Source organism: Cnephaeus nilssonii (assembly GCF_951640355.1).
Source record: "Cnephaeus nilssonii genome assembly, chromosome: 5".
In the NCBI taxonomy this organism is placed as follows: domain Eukaryota; kingdom Metazoa; phylum Chordata; class Mammalia; order Chiroptera; family Vespertilionidae; genus Cnephaeus; species Cnephaeus nilssonii.
In genome coordinates, this window is record NC_137076.1 from 12,605,179 (window position 1) to 12,619,690 (window position 14,512).

A 14,512-nucleotide genomic window follows, 5' to 3' on the forward strand; every position below is an offset into this window, starting at 1 on the left:
AGAATGGCAGCCGATCAATGATTTTCACCATTGATGCTTCTATCTCTCTCCCTCTCCCTTCTTCTCTGAAGTCAATAAGAAATATATTTAATAAATAAATAAATAAAATAAAAGGTACACAAATATTCAATAAAAAAAACTCTCTACTTTCTACTTTATTTTTATTGTTGACACTATTACAGATGTTCCCCATCCCCCCCCCCACTGCCCACCTCCACCCAGCCCCCAACCCCCTCCCTCTGGCTATCACCATAATGCTGTCTATGTCCAAGGGCAAAACTCTCTTCTTCTGACATCCAGTCACCCATTCCCATCCAAGAAATAATTAACAAACAATTTCATGTCTCACTTTCAGAATGGTCTAGCATTCACAAGTACCACACACTGTTCTTAGTCTTTTGTATTCAGTGCCTAGAACAGTGCCTGAATAGTGGGTAGTACACAACCATTTGTTTAATGAATAAAATTAATACTATATACATATACTTTTTACATCATGCGTCTACTCAAGTATATCTTTGAAACAGCCCATATCAATGTATTTAGAGCTGCCTCATTCTTTTTCTCTCTGGAAATTTGAAGTTTAACATACATACAGAGAAGTGCATATACCACACATGCACATTTCACTGAATTTTCACAAACTGGATGCACCCACCCACCCATTACCCAGACCAAGAAACAGAAGGAACATTACTAACAACCTAAATGCCAATGCCCCAGCACACCTTCTACCTCTTACCCTGCAGACATCAACCACTACCCTCACTTTGTGAGATTTATCCTTATCTTGGTGTGTACATGTAAGCCATTCACTCTCACTGCCCTACAGGATTTCACTGCGTGAGGATACCACAAGGTATACATCCACTCAACTGTTGATGGGCACATGTGTTGTTTCCAATTGGGGGCTATGCTAAAGAGTATACTATGAACATTTTGCACACGTCTTTTTGTGGAAACATATTTTCATTTCTCTGAGTGTAACCGCTAGGTCACAGGGTAGGTGTATGTCTAACTTTACTAGGAACTGCCAGTTTACACTCCCACCAGAGCATAGGATGTCCTATTGCTACGCATCCTCGCCAACACTTGGTATTTCTTTTCTTTTTTAAAATTCATACAGCCCTTCCAGTAGAGCTGTCTGGTCTTGTGTTTGCATCTCCCTAATGCAAATGTAGATCACCCTTCCATATGGTTATCACATACTTGGGTATCATTTATTTTTTTTTCTATTAGGTTATTGATTTGTATGCAATTCTTTACATATTCACAATATGATGTATTGGGAATGTCTTGTTACATTCTTTTTAATCACTTAAGGGTGTCTTTTGGTGAAAAGTTCATATCTCTCTCTATATAAAAGGCTAATATGCAAAGTGTCCCCTCAGGAGTTCAACCAGGAGACTGGGAGTTCAATCTCTCGCTATGACGTGTACTGACCACTAGGGGGTGGTGCGAAACGAAGGAAGGCCCCAGCCAGCAGCCAGGGAAGGGAGGCCCCGGGCAGCAGCCAGAAGAAAGGCCCCGTTGGCCCTGATCTCCGACCAAGCCTAGGGATCCTACCTGTGCACAAATTTCGTGCACCGGCCTCTAGTTTTTAATATGACTCTCTCTCTCTCTCTCTCTCTCTCTATATATATATATATATATATATATATATATATATATATATATATATGTTTAAAGATAGTGTTTTTGTGTCCTGTTAAGAGATCTCTGCCTACAGCATGGTCAAGGGGTATTTTCTTGCACTTTCTTTTTTAAGCTTTATTTTTCTTTTAAGCTTTCACTTGTTTACCTTTCATACATTTGGAATTGACTTTTTTAATCCTCACACAAGGATATGCTTTTACTGATTTTTTAAAGAAGGGAAGGGAGAAAAAGAAACATAGATAAATTACATTCCATATGAGCCCCAACCTGGGATTGAACCCGCAACCCAGGTATGTGCCCTGACTGGGAATCAAACCCACGACCTTTTGGTGCACAGGATGATGCTCCAAGCAACTGAGCCACCCAGCCATGGCTGGAATCTGTTTGTGTGTGTATGTGTGTGTGTGTGTGTGTGTGTGTGTGTGTGTGTGTTTATGACATTAGGTAAACAGGGGTCCAATATATTTTTCTTTTAAAAAAAATTTTTTTTATTGCTTTTAGAGAAGAAGGGAGAGGGAGGGAGGGAGGAAGAAACACATGTGAGAGAGAAACATCGATCAGTTGCCTTCCGTACGTGCCCCTGATGACCTAGGAGTGAACCCACAACCCAGTTATGTACCCAGACCGGCCCGAAACCTTTCAGTGCGTAGGACGACATTCAAGCAAGCCACTCCGGCCAGGTGACATTTTTCAAAACAGATAACCAAGTGACCAAGCACCACTTTTTGAAGAGATCATCCTTTAATCACAGTATGTCAGTGCCATCTTTGTCAGACACTTTGTCTATCCTGAACCTGATTCTTTTTAATGGCCGTATAGTACTCCTTTGTATTTATGTGCCATGCATGACTGAACTCATTTCCAACTGATCGACATTTAAGTTGTTTTCATGTCTTTGCCATAAATAACCGTATGTCCTTCCCCACATATGTTAGCATATCTGTAGGACAAACTCATAAAAATGGAGTTGCCAAGTCAAAGGGTACAAGCATTTTAAATTTTAATCAATACCTGATAGAGGCTGTACCAATTTTAACTGAATTTTTCAAAGCATAACAAACGGCACACACAGCACACAATTCCAACTGCACCGAAGTTCCTAACATTTCTGAGCCTTAGACTCCCTTTTCTAGAACAATAAATGCTTCTAGTACCCACTGGTTAACAAGAGATAAAAACCATGTAAATCCACGGAATCTGTGCCGCAGAACCATGAGATGGAAACTCAAACGAGCCATGCTGTCACGATTTGGGGGGCAGACCTTCTCTGCCTGACACGGAAGAGCCAGGCCCCTGCTATTTGCTCCTGCTCTGAAGGAAGCTGGCATCCCAGCGGGAGCATGGGAACCAGGTAGAGGCACGGTCCCGGTTCCAGGAGGGGCCTGCCCAGGAGAGCGACAGCGGCAGGTGCGTCCTGTCTCAGCAGAGGCGTCCCTGGGACTAAGATGCCAGTGCCATCAGGGAGAAGAGCGCAGGCGCTGAAGCTGCCTTGGGGACAAGAAGCCTTACTCAAGCTTCTAAGGTCAAGTCTTCAGAACATGGCATCACCATTTTGCACAAGATACAGGTCTAAAAATAAACCAACGTTCCCTCCCTTCTCGGTCAGTATGACAAGACTTGATGACCAGTGCATGACCCTCCCCTCACCCCTCAGCACGCGGTACAGCACAGGGACATTCGTTCTCAAGCACGCCTGTGATATCTGCTTGTTAGCTCTGCAGCCGACACCATGTCAGTGCCCAGCGACCGCTGGGCCCGCGGCAGGCGTGAAACCGTGTCACCACCATGGACCCACAGCGTGACTTCCACTTTGCAGGCTCCGACCTCCAACACAAACTTCCTTCCCAGAACTCTTATAAAAAGGGGAAGATGGACAGCAAAGGAAGCCATCAACAAAATGAAAAGGCAGCCTACCAAAAGGAAGGAGATATTTACAAATCACATATCTGATAAGGGGTTAATATCCGAAATGCGTAAAGGACTCATACAATTCAATGGCAAAAAACCAACAAGCAATCCAATAAAAGACACGGGCAGATGATCTACTAGTAAAGACATTTTCCCAGAGAGGACATGCTGATGGCCAATTGGTACATACAAGAGGCTCGACACCACAAATTATCAGGGAAATGCAACGCAAAACGGAGGCAGGATAGTAAGAAGCTGGAAAAATTCCTTGGCAAGTGGAATGGGGAAACTGAGACAGATAGCTGAACAAACTGGCCAAGCAATTTTCAGCGGATACAGAAGATCACCAGAGTTGAAAGCCCCACATGCCTAGTGAGGGGCAAAACTAGCCCCAGACGTCCCCCTGCAGGATGGCATTTCCTCCCCTCACGTATCACTGGTCATACGCTTTAGACCTCTGACCTTTCTTCCATAGAGACAGCATCTAGGCCTCAGTTGCATGTCAGCTCCAGGGGAAGAAAAGCAGCAAAACCAGAGGGGTGACACCTGGACCAGCTGCAATGACTAAGGACTCCCTGCCCGGACACTGACCAATGGGGGGGGGGGGGGGGCCACGACTCTGAAGGAGCTCACCTAGAAAACTGGTATTCTATTGAGATCCTCCAGGAAGACTCCCCCTAAACTCCCAGCCTCTAAAAACTCTCAAAACAAAAGTTAACAGGCACACTCTCCCTCCCTGGCTCTGAGCCTTTCCCTTCCCCTTCTTCCCAGACAGGCAAGCCATCTCCTAAACTCGAAGGGTCCCCAGGAGACTTGCAACCAGAGCAGCAGTGAGCAGTGGCAGCTCCTCCCAGGCTCACCCCCTGAACCTGTCCCCAAGGCCCCCCCTTTCTCTGACTTTGCAGTGAGCCGACAGCAGCCCCGCCTCAGCTCATTTCTTTCCCATGGCCTTTCTAGGGACCCAAAGCAGCCCCACCTAGTCCCTCTCCTGTTGCTCCTCTGTCCTAGGCCCGCCCTTGTTGCTCTGGCCCCAGCTTTGGTAAACATACTCGAAAAGTCGCCTGGACTCGTGTTATGAAATCTTTCCTGCACATCAAGAACCCACACACTACAGGCCGCCCGCCCGCCCGAGGAAGACTGGCTCCTGGCTCCTGGCCCCTGGCCCTAGGCCCATCCCCTTTCCGGTAACAAAACCACAATGACATATCACACCTACGAGAATGGCTAGCACCAAAAAGACGAGATAACAAGTGTGGTGAGGAAGTAGAGAAAAGGGAACCCTTGTGCACTGCGGATGGGAATGCAGACTGGTGCAGCCACTATGTAAAACAGTACAGAGGTTCCTCAAAAATTAAAAACTGAACTACCATGTGACCCAGCAATCTCACTTCTGGGTATCTACCCAAACTCACAGATATAGAACACAGATTGCAAATGCCTAAAGCGCGCGCGCAAGGGGGGGTTGGGGGTTGGATTAGGCAAAATGGGTGATGATAGTGAAAAGGGACAAACTTCACCCTAGCCAGTTTGGCTCAGTGGATAGAGCGTCAGCCTGCGGACTCAAGGGTCCCAGGTTCGATTCTGGTCAAGGGCACATGCCCGGGTTGCGGGCTCGGTCCCCAATGGAGGGCACGCAGGAAGCAGCCAATCAATGATTCCCTTTCATCACTGATGTTTCTATCTCTCTCTCCCTCTCCCTTCCTCTCTGAAATCAATAAGAATATATTAAATAAATAAATAAAAATAAATTTTAAAAAGGCACAAACTTCCAGTTACAAAATCAGTAAGTCCTGGGACGTAATGATGCACAACATGGTGACTAGAGTTAACAATACTGTAGTATCTGTGTGAAATTGCTAAGACAGTAAATTTCATTAAAATTCTAATTGAAAGGGAAAAACTGTAACTATGTGTGGTTACTGATGTTAACTAGACTTATTGTTGCGATCATTTCGCTATGTATATATAGAATCCTGATGTTGTACACCTAAAACGAATGTTGTATGTCAATTATATGGTTTAATAGCTGACTCGTATTTTTAACAAAACCTCCACATGGGACAAACGCAGGGAAGACACAGTCCCTTAGGACTGTGCGCAAGAACTCCCTCTTCAGACGCTCAAGCCGATGTGCTCAAGGCACTTGCTCAACTCTCGGGAGCTACAAAGAGAAATGAAGCAGCTAGAAAACAGGGAGTTGAAACACGAGTTTGGGCTGTGTGGTTTGGGTAAGTCACTATATATCTCCAGGGCACATTTTTTCCCAATAAAATGAGGATGTGAGCCAAGAGGTGATGCTTACAGAACCCAGCTGTTAATATTTCATGATTCTATACACAAAAGGGCGAAGCTGTTAGATTTCTATACCTGAGCCTTAGGAGTATTCTTATAAGTGGTCCCTGGAAGGAAAGGCTCACAGAAACAGAGCAGCGCATCCCGCAGGTGCAGGTAACACACCAGACCGCAGGAGGCCTTCTTACTCACCTTCCGTGACTCAGCAACGGGCTATTTTCAAAGAATTCATCTCCGCTGCAATTTCCTTCCCCTGAGTTGTTTTAAAAGACAAAGAATGAACACCCAAGTAGTCTCACTGAAGGAATCTTAGGGGTCCAACTACTTCCTCTAGATATCAACAGTTCCACAGTTTAATGAGGTGTGAAAATGTAAGAGAAAATGACACAGGCCGGAAAGGTGGGTCCAGGAATCTAAAGTCATTGGAACAACAGCAGCTTTGCGATGACACAGAGCTTTGTGTCAAAGACAAAGGCCATTTTTGTCTCTTGCTCCGGAACTGGCTGCCAGCGGTTCTGACAATCCTGACTACAGCCCAGGCTGCGAGAGGGCATGGCCTGAACATCACTTGGAAGCCTAAGATTCACACAACCATCCTCTGCTTTTCCTTACTCGCCCAAATCTCTGCCTCAAAGCCACTTCTTACCCCAATCTCAAAAGCACATTTTTTAGTTCAAAAATAAAACCCCGAGTTATGCTGGAGGCTACTTATAAGCCAATGTCAAAGGACTCCCAATGTCCAGAGAGTAGACTTATCATGGGTGATTTTACCTATTTCATCAGGGAGAAAACTAAATGTCCCTCCACTGAATTACTTAGTGAACAACAAACTATGTGAGCTTGGTCAAGTTCCTGGGTCAAATTCTATCACAACTCATTCCAAAGAATTGAAAGAGGAGTTGTAACAGAATTTGACCAATATTCCTTTTTAAATTCTTTTGACGGTACTAAAATATTATATGTGTATAGAGTTACACTGAGTGGCCAGATTATTATGATCTCTGAATGCAAAATAATCTGGCCACTCAGTATATATTAGAGGCCCGGTGCATGAATTCGTGCATGGGTGGGGTCCGGCCAGCCTGGCCAGGGGGAGGGGACATGGGCGGTTGGCCAGCCTGCCTGCTGGTTGAACTCCTGGTCGAGGGGACAATTTGATATTAGCTTTTTATTATATAAGATATACACTGAGTGGCCAGATTATTATGCGTTCAGAGATCATAATAATCTGGCCACTCAGTGTATAATTGTAATGTTACTATACTTAATAACATTGCTAGATATAAACTAGCAGTTGAAAAAAATGTTGCTTTACGTAAAAATTCACTGCAATGAGATCTGATCCTTTACTCCCAGGCCCTATTGATTTGTCTCTTACAATTTAGATGAGGACAAACCACAGATAATTTAAGTTTCAGCTAGCAGGATGGCAGGTTGACCACCGCAAGCCTTCTGGAAATCTGGGCAAACTAAAGTTGGGGTAACTACCACCTTTGTTTCACAGCCCCTCGCCGGTCCTCTGAATTGCTTTTCCTTCTCCACATTCCTTGCGATCGTTTACCTTTTTCCTGCATTGCCCTCTGCATGGTACATATGTGTTTATTGTACGGCATCACAACTCCTTCTTGGTAATGGGGAGTAACAATGACTTGAAATGCCTTGTTTCTTTCATTCAATTGCATCTTCTTTCCTTGCCACTCATGTGCTCAATACAGCATTGATCCAATGACTCAGACCTCCTACAACCCTGTTCACCACTGTGGCCAAGCTTTTATCTTTCCACTGAGCCAATCCTACAATGCATCTTCCTCCAAGAAACCTCCACAGACAATGAAAACAAGCGAAAGCAAATTCCCATTGTTCCCTTCCTATGTAATAATGCAACATGTAGGAGTTCAATGCTCACATAATCCTTTGTGTAAACAACTCACTAAATCTACTCTATCTATTACTTCATTGTTTCTTTTCCAACTACTGCTTCTGATTGTACCTCATCAGAAGCATGCCTAGAGCAGTGTATTTACCATGCGGGGGAAATCCCCTCTTACAGTAGACATTCCGAATTAAGGTAGATATGGCAAGTGATGCTGGTCCTCCTTTTTGTGGTAAGAATGTGGATGTTTTCTTTTTCAATAATTGTTTTAAGTAGAAAAAAAAAGACGGGCAAAATAAAGAAAATACTAAGTAGAATATAATACAGAAGTGGGTATGACAGTAGTCATGAAACTGCCACACCAGGGCCCCTGGACAGGCAGAGATCAAGGTAAACAACTAAAGTTCGGGAAACACTTATGGTGAAGAGTATGGCTTAGGAGTGAGACTTTATATGGCCATGGACATGGCCGTGGGTGAGAAATAAACCTCAGCTGTTGTTTTTTTAATCTAGAAAATGGGCTAATATGTGAGGATTACAGCATTACCTCAATGATTTAATGAAATAATATGGAAAACAGCAACAACTGAAACTTTCTGGTCTCAGAACTCCTTTCTACTCTTAAAAGTTATTGAGAAACCAAAGAGCTTTTGTTTATGTGGGTTACATCTATAATTATTTACCATATTAAAATTTCAAGTGAGACATTTAAAAAGTACTTATTTGTTAATTATGGTGTCAGATTTATCGGGGTGATCACTTCATCAGGTATAGAAATACCTAATCGCTACAATACTGTATGTCAACTGTAGTTTAAAAATGAATTTTTTAAAAAATAATTTTCCAAACAAAACACATAGAGTAGCAGCACTGTTGTACACTCTTGGAAATCTCTTTAATGTCTGGTTTCACAAAGGCTGCTGGATTCTCATGTCAGCTTCTACATTCAATCTGTTGGCAATACCACACTCCATACAGCTTCTGGGAAACCACGCTGTATACTCATGAAAGAACAGAGTGAAAGCAGGTCCATAACATCTTAGTATTATTGCCAAAAAAGTTTTAATCTCATGGACCCCTGAACATGTCTCTAGACCCTCACGTATGCAGAACAGTGCCTGCCTGTCACTAGATAAACTCTTAATAAATGTTAATTCTCTATTCCTTCATTCTTAGCCTCAATGTTGTTAGGACATGAATACACTAGGGCAAGGATTTCTTCAATTCATTACAATTGTATAATATCTAGCACAGTGTTTCCTATAGACAGATGATCACCAAGTGTTACTGTTGTTGGTTATTCTGGTTCATATAACTAATTAGCTGTACGAGCTTCAGCCAAGGATTCTTAATCTGTGTTCAAATTCAGAGGATCATGGACTTGAAAAGGAAAAAAAGTACAGCTCTATTTTCTGACACTCAGCATGTACTTCAATTACAACTATAGGCAATAAGACCAGTTACAACAGCAGTACCACTAGATCACAGGTATTTTCTTATCATATTATGGTTATTGCAGGTATCTTGAAAAATCAATTATGCCCATCACTAATTCAAAAGTATAGTAGTTATTAGACTTAACCACTAGATCTTGTTTTTTCATTAATAGAGAGCACATATATTATTACACTATCATAAATTTTGAAAATATCTTGACAACTGTATTTCAATACAATTTGATTCATTTTATAAAATCATTTTATTGACTTTAAAGAGGGAGAGGGAGACAGACAGAAACATCAATGATGAGTGAGAATCATTGATTGGCTGCCTCCTGGGCTGATTGAGTCTGCAACCTGGGCATGTGCCCTAATCAGGAAACGAACCATGACCTCCTGGTTCATAGGTTGATGCTCAACCACTGAGCAACACTGGCCAGGCACTAATGTGAATATTTATCACTAAAATCTAAATAAAGGTGTTTATAGCCTCATATCCTCAAACAGAACTAAACAAAGATAGAGAGAAAGAGTAACAGAAAAGAAAATAAGAAAGAAAAAGGAAGGAAGAAAACAGTTGTCCCTGGCTGTGGGGAAGAGCACTTTTTCCTAAGCTCTCGGGCACTGAGCCCTTCACACCGGGCACTAATGGACCAGGCATTTAAAGAAGCAGGCCCACTGGTCCTCTCACTTGATAAGATAGCACACATCTATATATATAAAAGCCTAAGCGACCATTATGATGGAATGACCAGAACGACCAGAATGACCGGTCGCTATGAGGTGTACTGACCTCCAGGGGGCAGATGCTCAACACAGGAGCTGCCCCTAGCCCTCAGGCCCCAACTGCCAATGGGATCTGCCAGCCAACCTCCTGGTCCCCTCCCCCTGGCCAGCAGGTCCCGATCACCAGATCAGGGCTGGGCCCCAGGCTGGGATGGGAAATTGGGAGTGGGTAGTGGCAGACGTGGGCAGCAAGGGAAGGAGGAGGTGGGGAGGCGGGGAGGCGGGGAACCTGATTGGCCCTGATCGCCAGCCAGGCCTAGGGACCCCACCCATGCACAAATTTCATGCACCGGGCCTCTAGTAGGTATAAAAACCCCACCTAATGCTGAAGATTGAGACAACGCTATGTTTAAGAACTAAGAGAGCCCAGACAGATTGCATTTCAGTGCCTGTAGAAAAATCTAGGCTATGTCAGGGACAGCCAACGGTGGCACCAAGATAACATAAGACAGCAGAGACTGCTGGCTTCACTGCCCACAATTCAAAGTGAAATCAAAATGCTATCCTACACAGAGCAGCTCTGAGGCTTCGAAATGACCAAACATGGTTTCCTTCACCTGGAAATGAAATCTGTTTAGCAGACACTCAGAATTGAAAACAATCCCCCCAAAGTCCCACAAGCCAATTTTTCCAATTACATGTAAATAGAGTCCGTCTACTCTATGCTTCCTTGTTTCTCAGCAGTGTCTCTCATGTTTTCACTTACAAAAATACAGACAGACTGAAGGCTCTTAGTTTGTCGTCCATATAACAAAACAAAATAAAACTCCTATTGGAGTGAATGAGATGCTAAAACCTAGTGGAGGAAAAACTGCATTAAGTCATCACAGAAGTTAAGCTAGAGCTTTAGGACATCATCCCTACACCAAGGACAAGCAGTTACTAAACGCACACTCTAATGCCTGGTCTATCTCTCGAGTGACGGGGATAGAAAACCATAACCTGCCCAGGTGGCACGGCTCAGAGGTTGAGTGTCAACCTATGAACCAGGAGGTCAAGGTTTGATTCCTGGTCAGGGTGCATGGTAGGGTTGCAGGACTGATCCCCAGAAGGGGGCATGCAGGAGGCAGCCAATCAATGATTCTCTCTCATCATGGATGCTTCTATCTTCCCCTCTTCCTTCCTCTCTGAAATCAATAAAAAAAAATATACATTTTTTTTAAAAAAGAAAACCATAACCTTCTGGTTCATTAAACCCAAGGATAGCAGGATGTGTAATGAAATAAGGGATGGCATGTTGTAGGAATTGTGAGGAAGACGTTTGAAGGTTTGAGGTCTGAAGGTGGGAATGGATCTGAGCCCCGAGGAAAAGTCTGGACTGTGGGATGCAGAAGGCAGGAGGGCACACTACACAGGGGACAAGCACGAGGGAGCAAAGTCACAAGAGGGACACTCCCTGGCGAATTGCACAAGGGCTAGGAGGGCAGTGGAGGGTTAATGAAAGGAGCCAGGGAGATAAGGTTGGTGAAGATACACTGAACTGGATTATGGGAACCTTGATAGTTGGGCTGTTTAGACTTCACCCTGTGGGCCAAGGAGGCTTCCAACCACCGAGGTGATATGAACAACAATGTGCTTTAGGAATAAACAATAGAGATTTATTCTCAGATTATCTGTCCTAACAGTGGGTCCTTTTGTCAATGGATTAATCAGAATCTATTGTGGCCAGTGAAATGAGTGTCTCAAATTCTATCCTGAGGCAATTTTGCTACGCCTGGCGTCCTCAAACTAGCCACATGCGGGTGTTTTGCCGTTTTGTTTTTTTACTTCAAAATAAGATATGTGCAGTGTGCATAGGAATTTGTTCATAGTTTTTTTTTTTTTAAACTATAGTCCGGCCCTCCAACGGTCTGAGGGACAGTGAACTGGCCCCCTGTTTAAAAAGTTTGAGGACCCCTGACCTATGCTCTGGAAATGCAATTCCCAAGTACTTTTTTTAAAAGATATTTTTATTGATTTCAGAGAGGAAGGGAGAGGGAGAGAGAGAAACAATGATGAGAATCACTGATCGGCTGCCTCCTGCACGCCCCCTACTGAGGATTGAGCCCGAAACCCAGCAGATGTCCTTAATGGGAATCAAACCTGGGACCCTTCAGTCTGCAGGCCGACGCTCCATCCACTGAGCCAAACCAGTTAGGGCCCAAATACTTTTCTTGAATGATGACAAATAAGGTAAGCTGAGTCCAGGACAGGGGGGAAAAAGAGAGAGAACATATCATTCTTGATCCTATGACGACCTCAAGAAAAACACATTTTGGAGCTATGATTGCATTAACTACGCCAAAGTCCTAGCAGTTTTGGGAACAGCTTTTATCCTGTTAAACAAAGTTAGAATGGATAACCTTTTTTGTAAGTACTAAGGTACAATTAGGCACTGCTCAATATGCCGTCAATAATCCCATCTATTATATAGCATTTTACCTCCATTACTACTGGCTACTTATTGTCACCGGACTATGAGTCGGAAGCCTCAAGACCAAGTCATGGCTACGTGGTTAGGGGCAGGAGAAACAAGGCCTAGCTATTTCTGAGTTGTAGCCATGGGAGAGTGCAAGGATTCTAAAAGAAATTTAAAGGTAAAAAAGGTTTGAAATAGAGCAACAGAGTGAATTATATATATATAGATAGATAGGTAGATAGATATAGATATATATATATATATATATATATATATATAGAGAGAGAGAGAGAGAGAGAGAGACTCTGTTTGGTTTATTAACTGACGCAGGGCTACAGAATCTAAAAGAACCCAAAGATGTTAAGCGTTATCTCTGAACGTGACTTCGCCATCAGAAAGCACAGACTCGGTTCAGGGACCTCTCCCTACTGAGGAGTGAGGTGAGGAAAAATGGGGCAGGAAAGGGAGTAAAATAAGAGATTAGATTACGAATAGGCCCAATGAATGAACCTGAGAGGAAGTGATACAATTCTCAACGCACACATCTGTTTACACCAGGGAGTCCCTCGGAAACCGAATTGCCACCATAATCTCCGGCGAATGGCAGTCTCCCCACAAGACCTGAGTCGGACCACGGTGTTCACCTGGATCAGAACCCCGCACTGCCATTCCCTGTTTCGGCCCCCAACCAACACAGCAGCGATCCGATCCCTCGGCTGGTCAGGGGACCCTCCAGCGCCGCTGCTGTGGATGCCAGGCGCCTGTCCCTGATCATTTTCCTGCATAAAAGGTCCTCGGAGCCTGGAGCCTGGCCGGGTAGCTCAGCTGGTTGGCGCGTTGGCCCGAACACCAAGGTTGCGGGCTCCATCCCGGGTCCGGGCCCAGGCAAGAGTCCACCAATGAAAAGCCCCAACAAGTGGGTGTTTCTCTCTCCCCCTTCCTCTCTTTCCAAAACCAACCCATGAAATTTTAAAAGTAAAATGTCCTCGGCCGATCCCACGGCGGAATTCGAGGTTCAGAAAGCAGTCCTGGGCCCTCACCCTTAGGAGGTGAGCCCGAGGGGTCCCCACGCCCGTTCCCAGGCCAGCCGCACGCTTCCTGCCGCTCCCGCCGCATCCAACCAAGTTGAGTTCCCCATTCACTGTACAGCGGTAACCGGCACCCCAGGCCCTAGGAGGAAGGGGAGGGGGCTTCCTACCCCCCAACTCCTCACTTGGGAGCTTCAGAGAGAACCCAAGAGGGAGGCAGACACGGGGACAGCGAGCAGCACAGCTCCGCCGACCTGGGCGGCTGCAACTCCTGAAGGGAACGGCTCAGTGGGGAGGAGCGGGGGTCCCCAGAGTCACCGGGGAGCGCCCTCGCCTCTGACGTTTCCTCTGAGCCAAGCGCTGGAGCTTTGGGTTCGGAAGCAACTCGACCCGTCCCGGACCCAAATAAATGCCAAATGCACTTTTAGCCACTAACTTCCCCCGCGGGGCCCGGAGGGCTCTGATCCCCGCCCGCCCCACGGCTGCCGCGGGAGGGGATCTGCCTGCGCGCGGGGCGGCGGGAGCCGGAGCCGGAGCCGGTCCCGGTCCCGGTCCTGGTCCCGGTCCCGGTCCCGTCCCGGCGGCGCGCACTCAGCGCCCGGCGCCCGCCGCCCAACTTGGCGCCGATCGGCGAGCACTCACCGACCCCGTACTTCTGCCGCTTGGTCGGGATCCAGCGGGCCATGGCGGCGACCTCGCCCGCGGCGGCCGCAACAGCAGCTACCACTCCCGGGGCGCCGGCCGCCGCGCCCCCGCGCTCCCGCGCGCCGCGGGCCCCTCCGCCATGTTCCGGGACTCCGCCGGCCCCGCGGCCACGCACTGCGCTGCCTGCGCCACCCGCACTCGCTCCGCTCCCGCCGGCCGCGGTCACCTGCTGGGCCGGGCGGCCGCGCCTCCCCGCGCCCCCTCCCGGCGCCGCCCCCGCCCCTCCCGCCGGCCGCGCCCTCCGCCCGCCCCCGCGCCGACCGGCCCCTCCGCCCGCTCGCCCGGCGCGGGCCGCTCCGACTCCGGCTGCGCCTGGCGCACTTCCCTGAGCAGCTCCCAGGGCAGACGGGGTCCGGTGTTGCCCTGCTGCTGGTTTGCTTTTCTCCGCCCGGATTCACCGCGCGAGGCTGGACCCGGGGGCGGGTTC

General features: G+C 46.4%; 1 protein-coding gene across 1 annotated transcript in view; it reads right to left on the bottom strand.

Annotated features, from left to right (window-relative positions):
• The window catches only part of DOCK5 (dedicator of cytokinesis 5), a 208,417-nt gene extending 194,153 nt beyond the window's left edge, over positions 1–14,264 (bottom strand). The window contains exon 1 of the mRNA XM_079772524.1: positions 14,023–14,264. Within this exon, the coding sequence (XP_079628650.1) occupies positions 14,023–14,065 (43 nt within the window). The 5' untranslated portion in view covers positions 14,066–14,264. The remainder of the gene's footprint in view (positions 1–14,022) is intronic.
• Between the last annotated feature and the right edge of the window lie 248 nt (positions 14,265–14,512).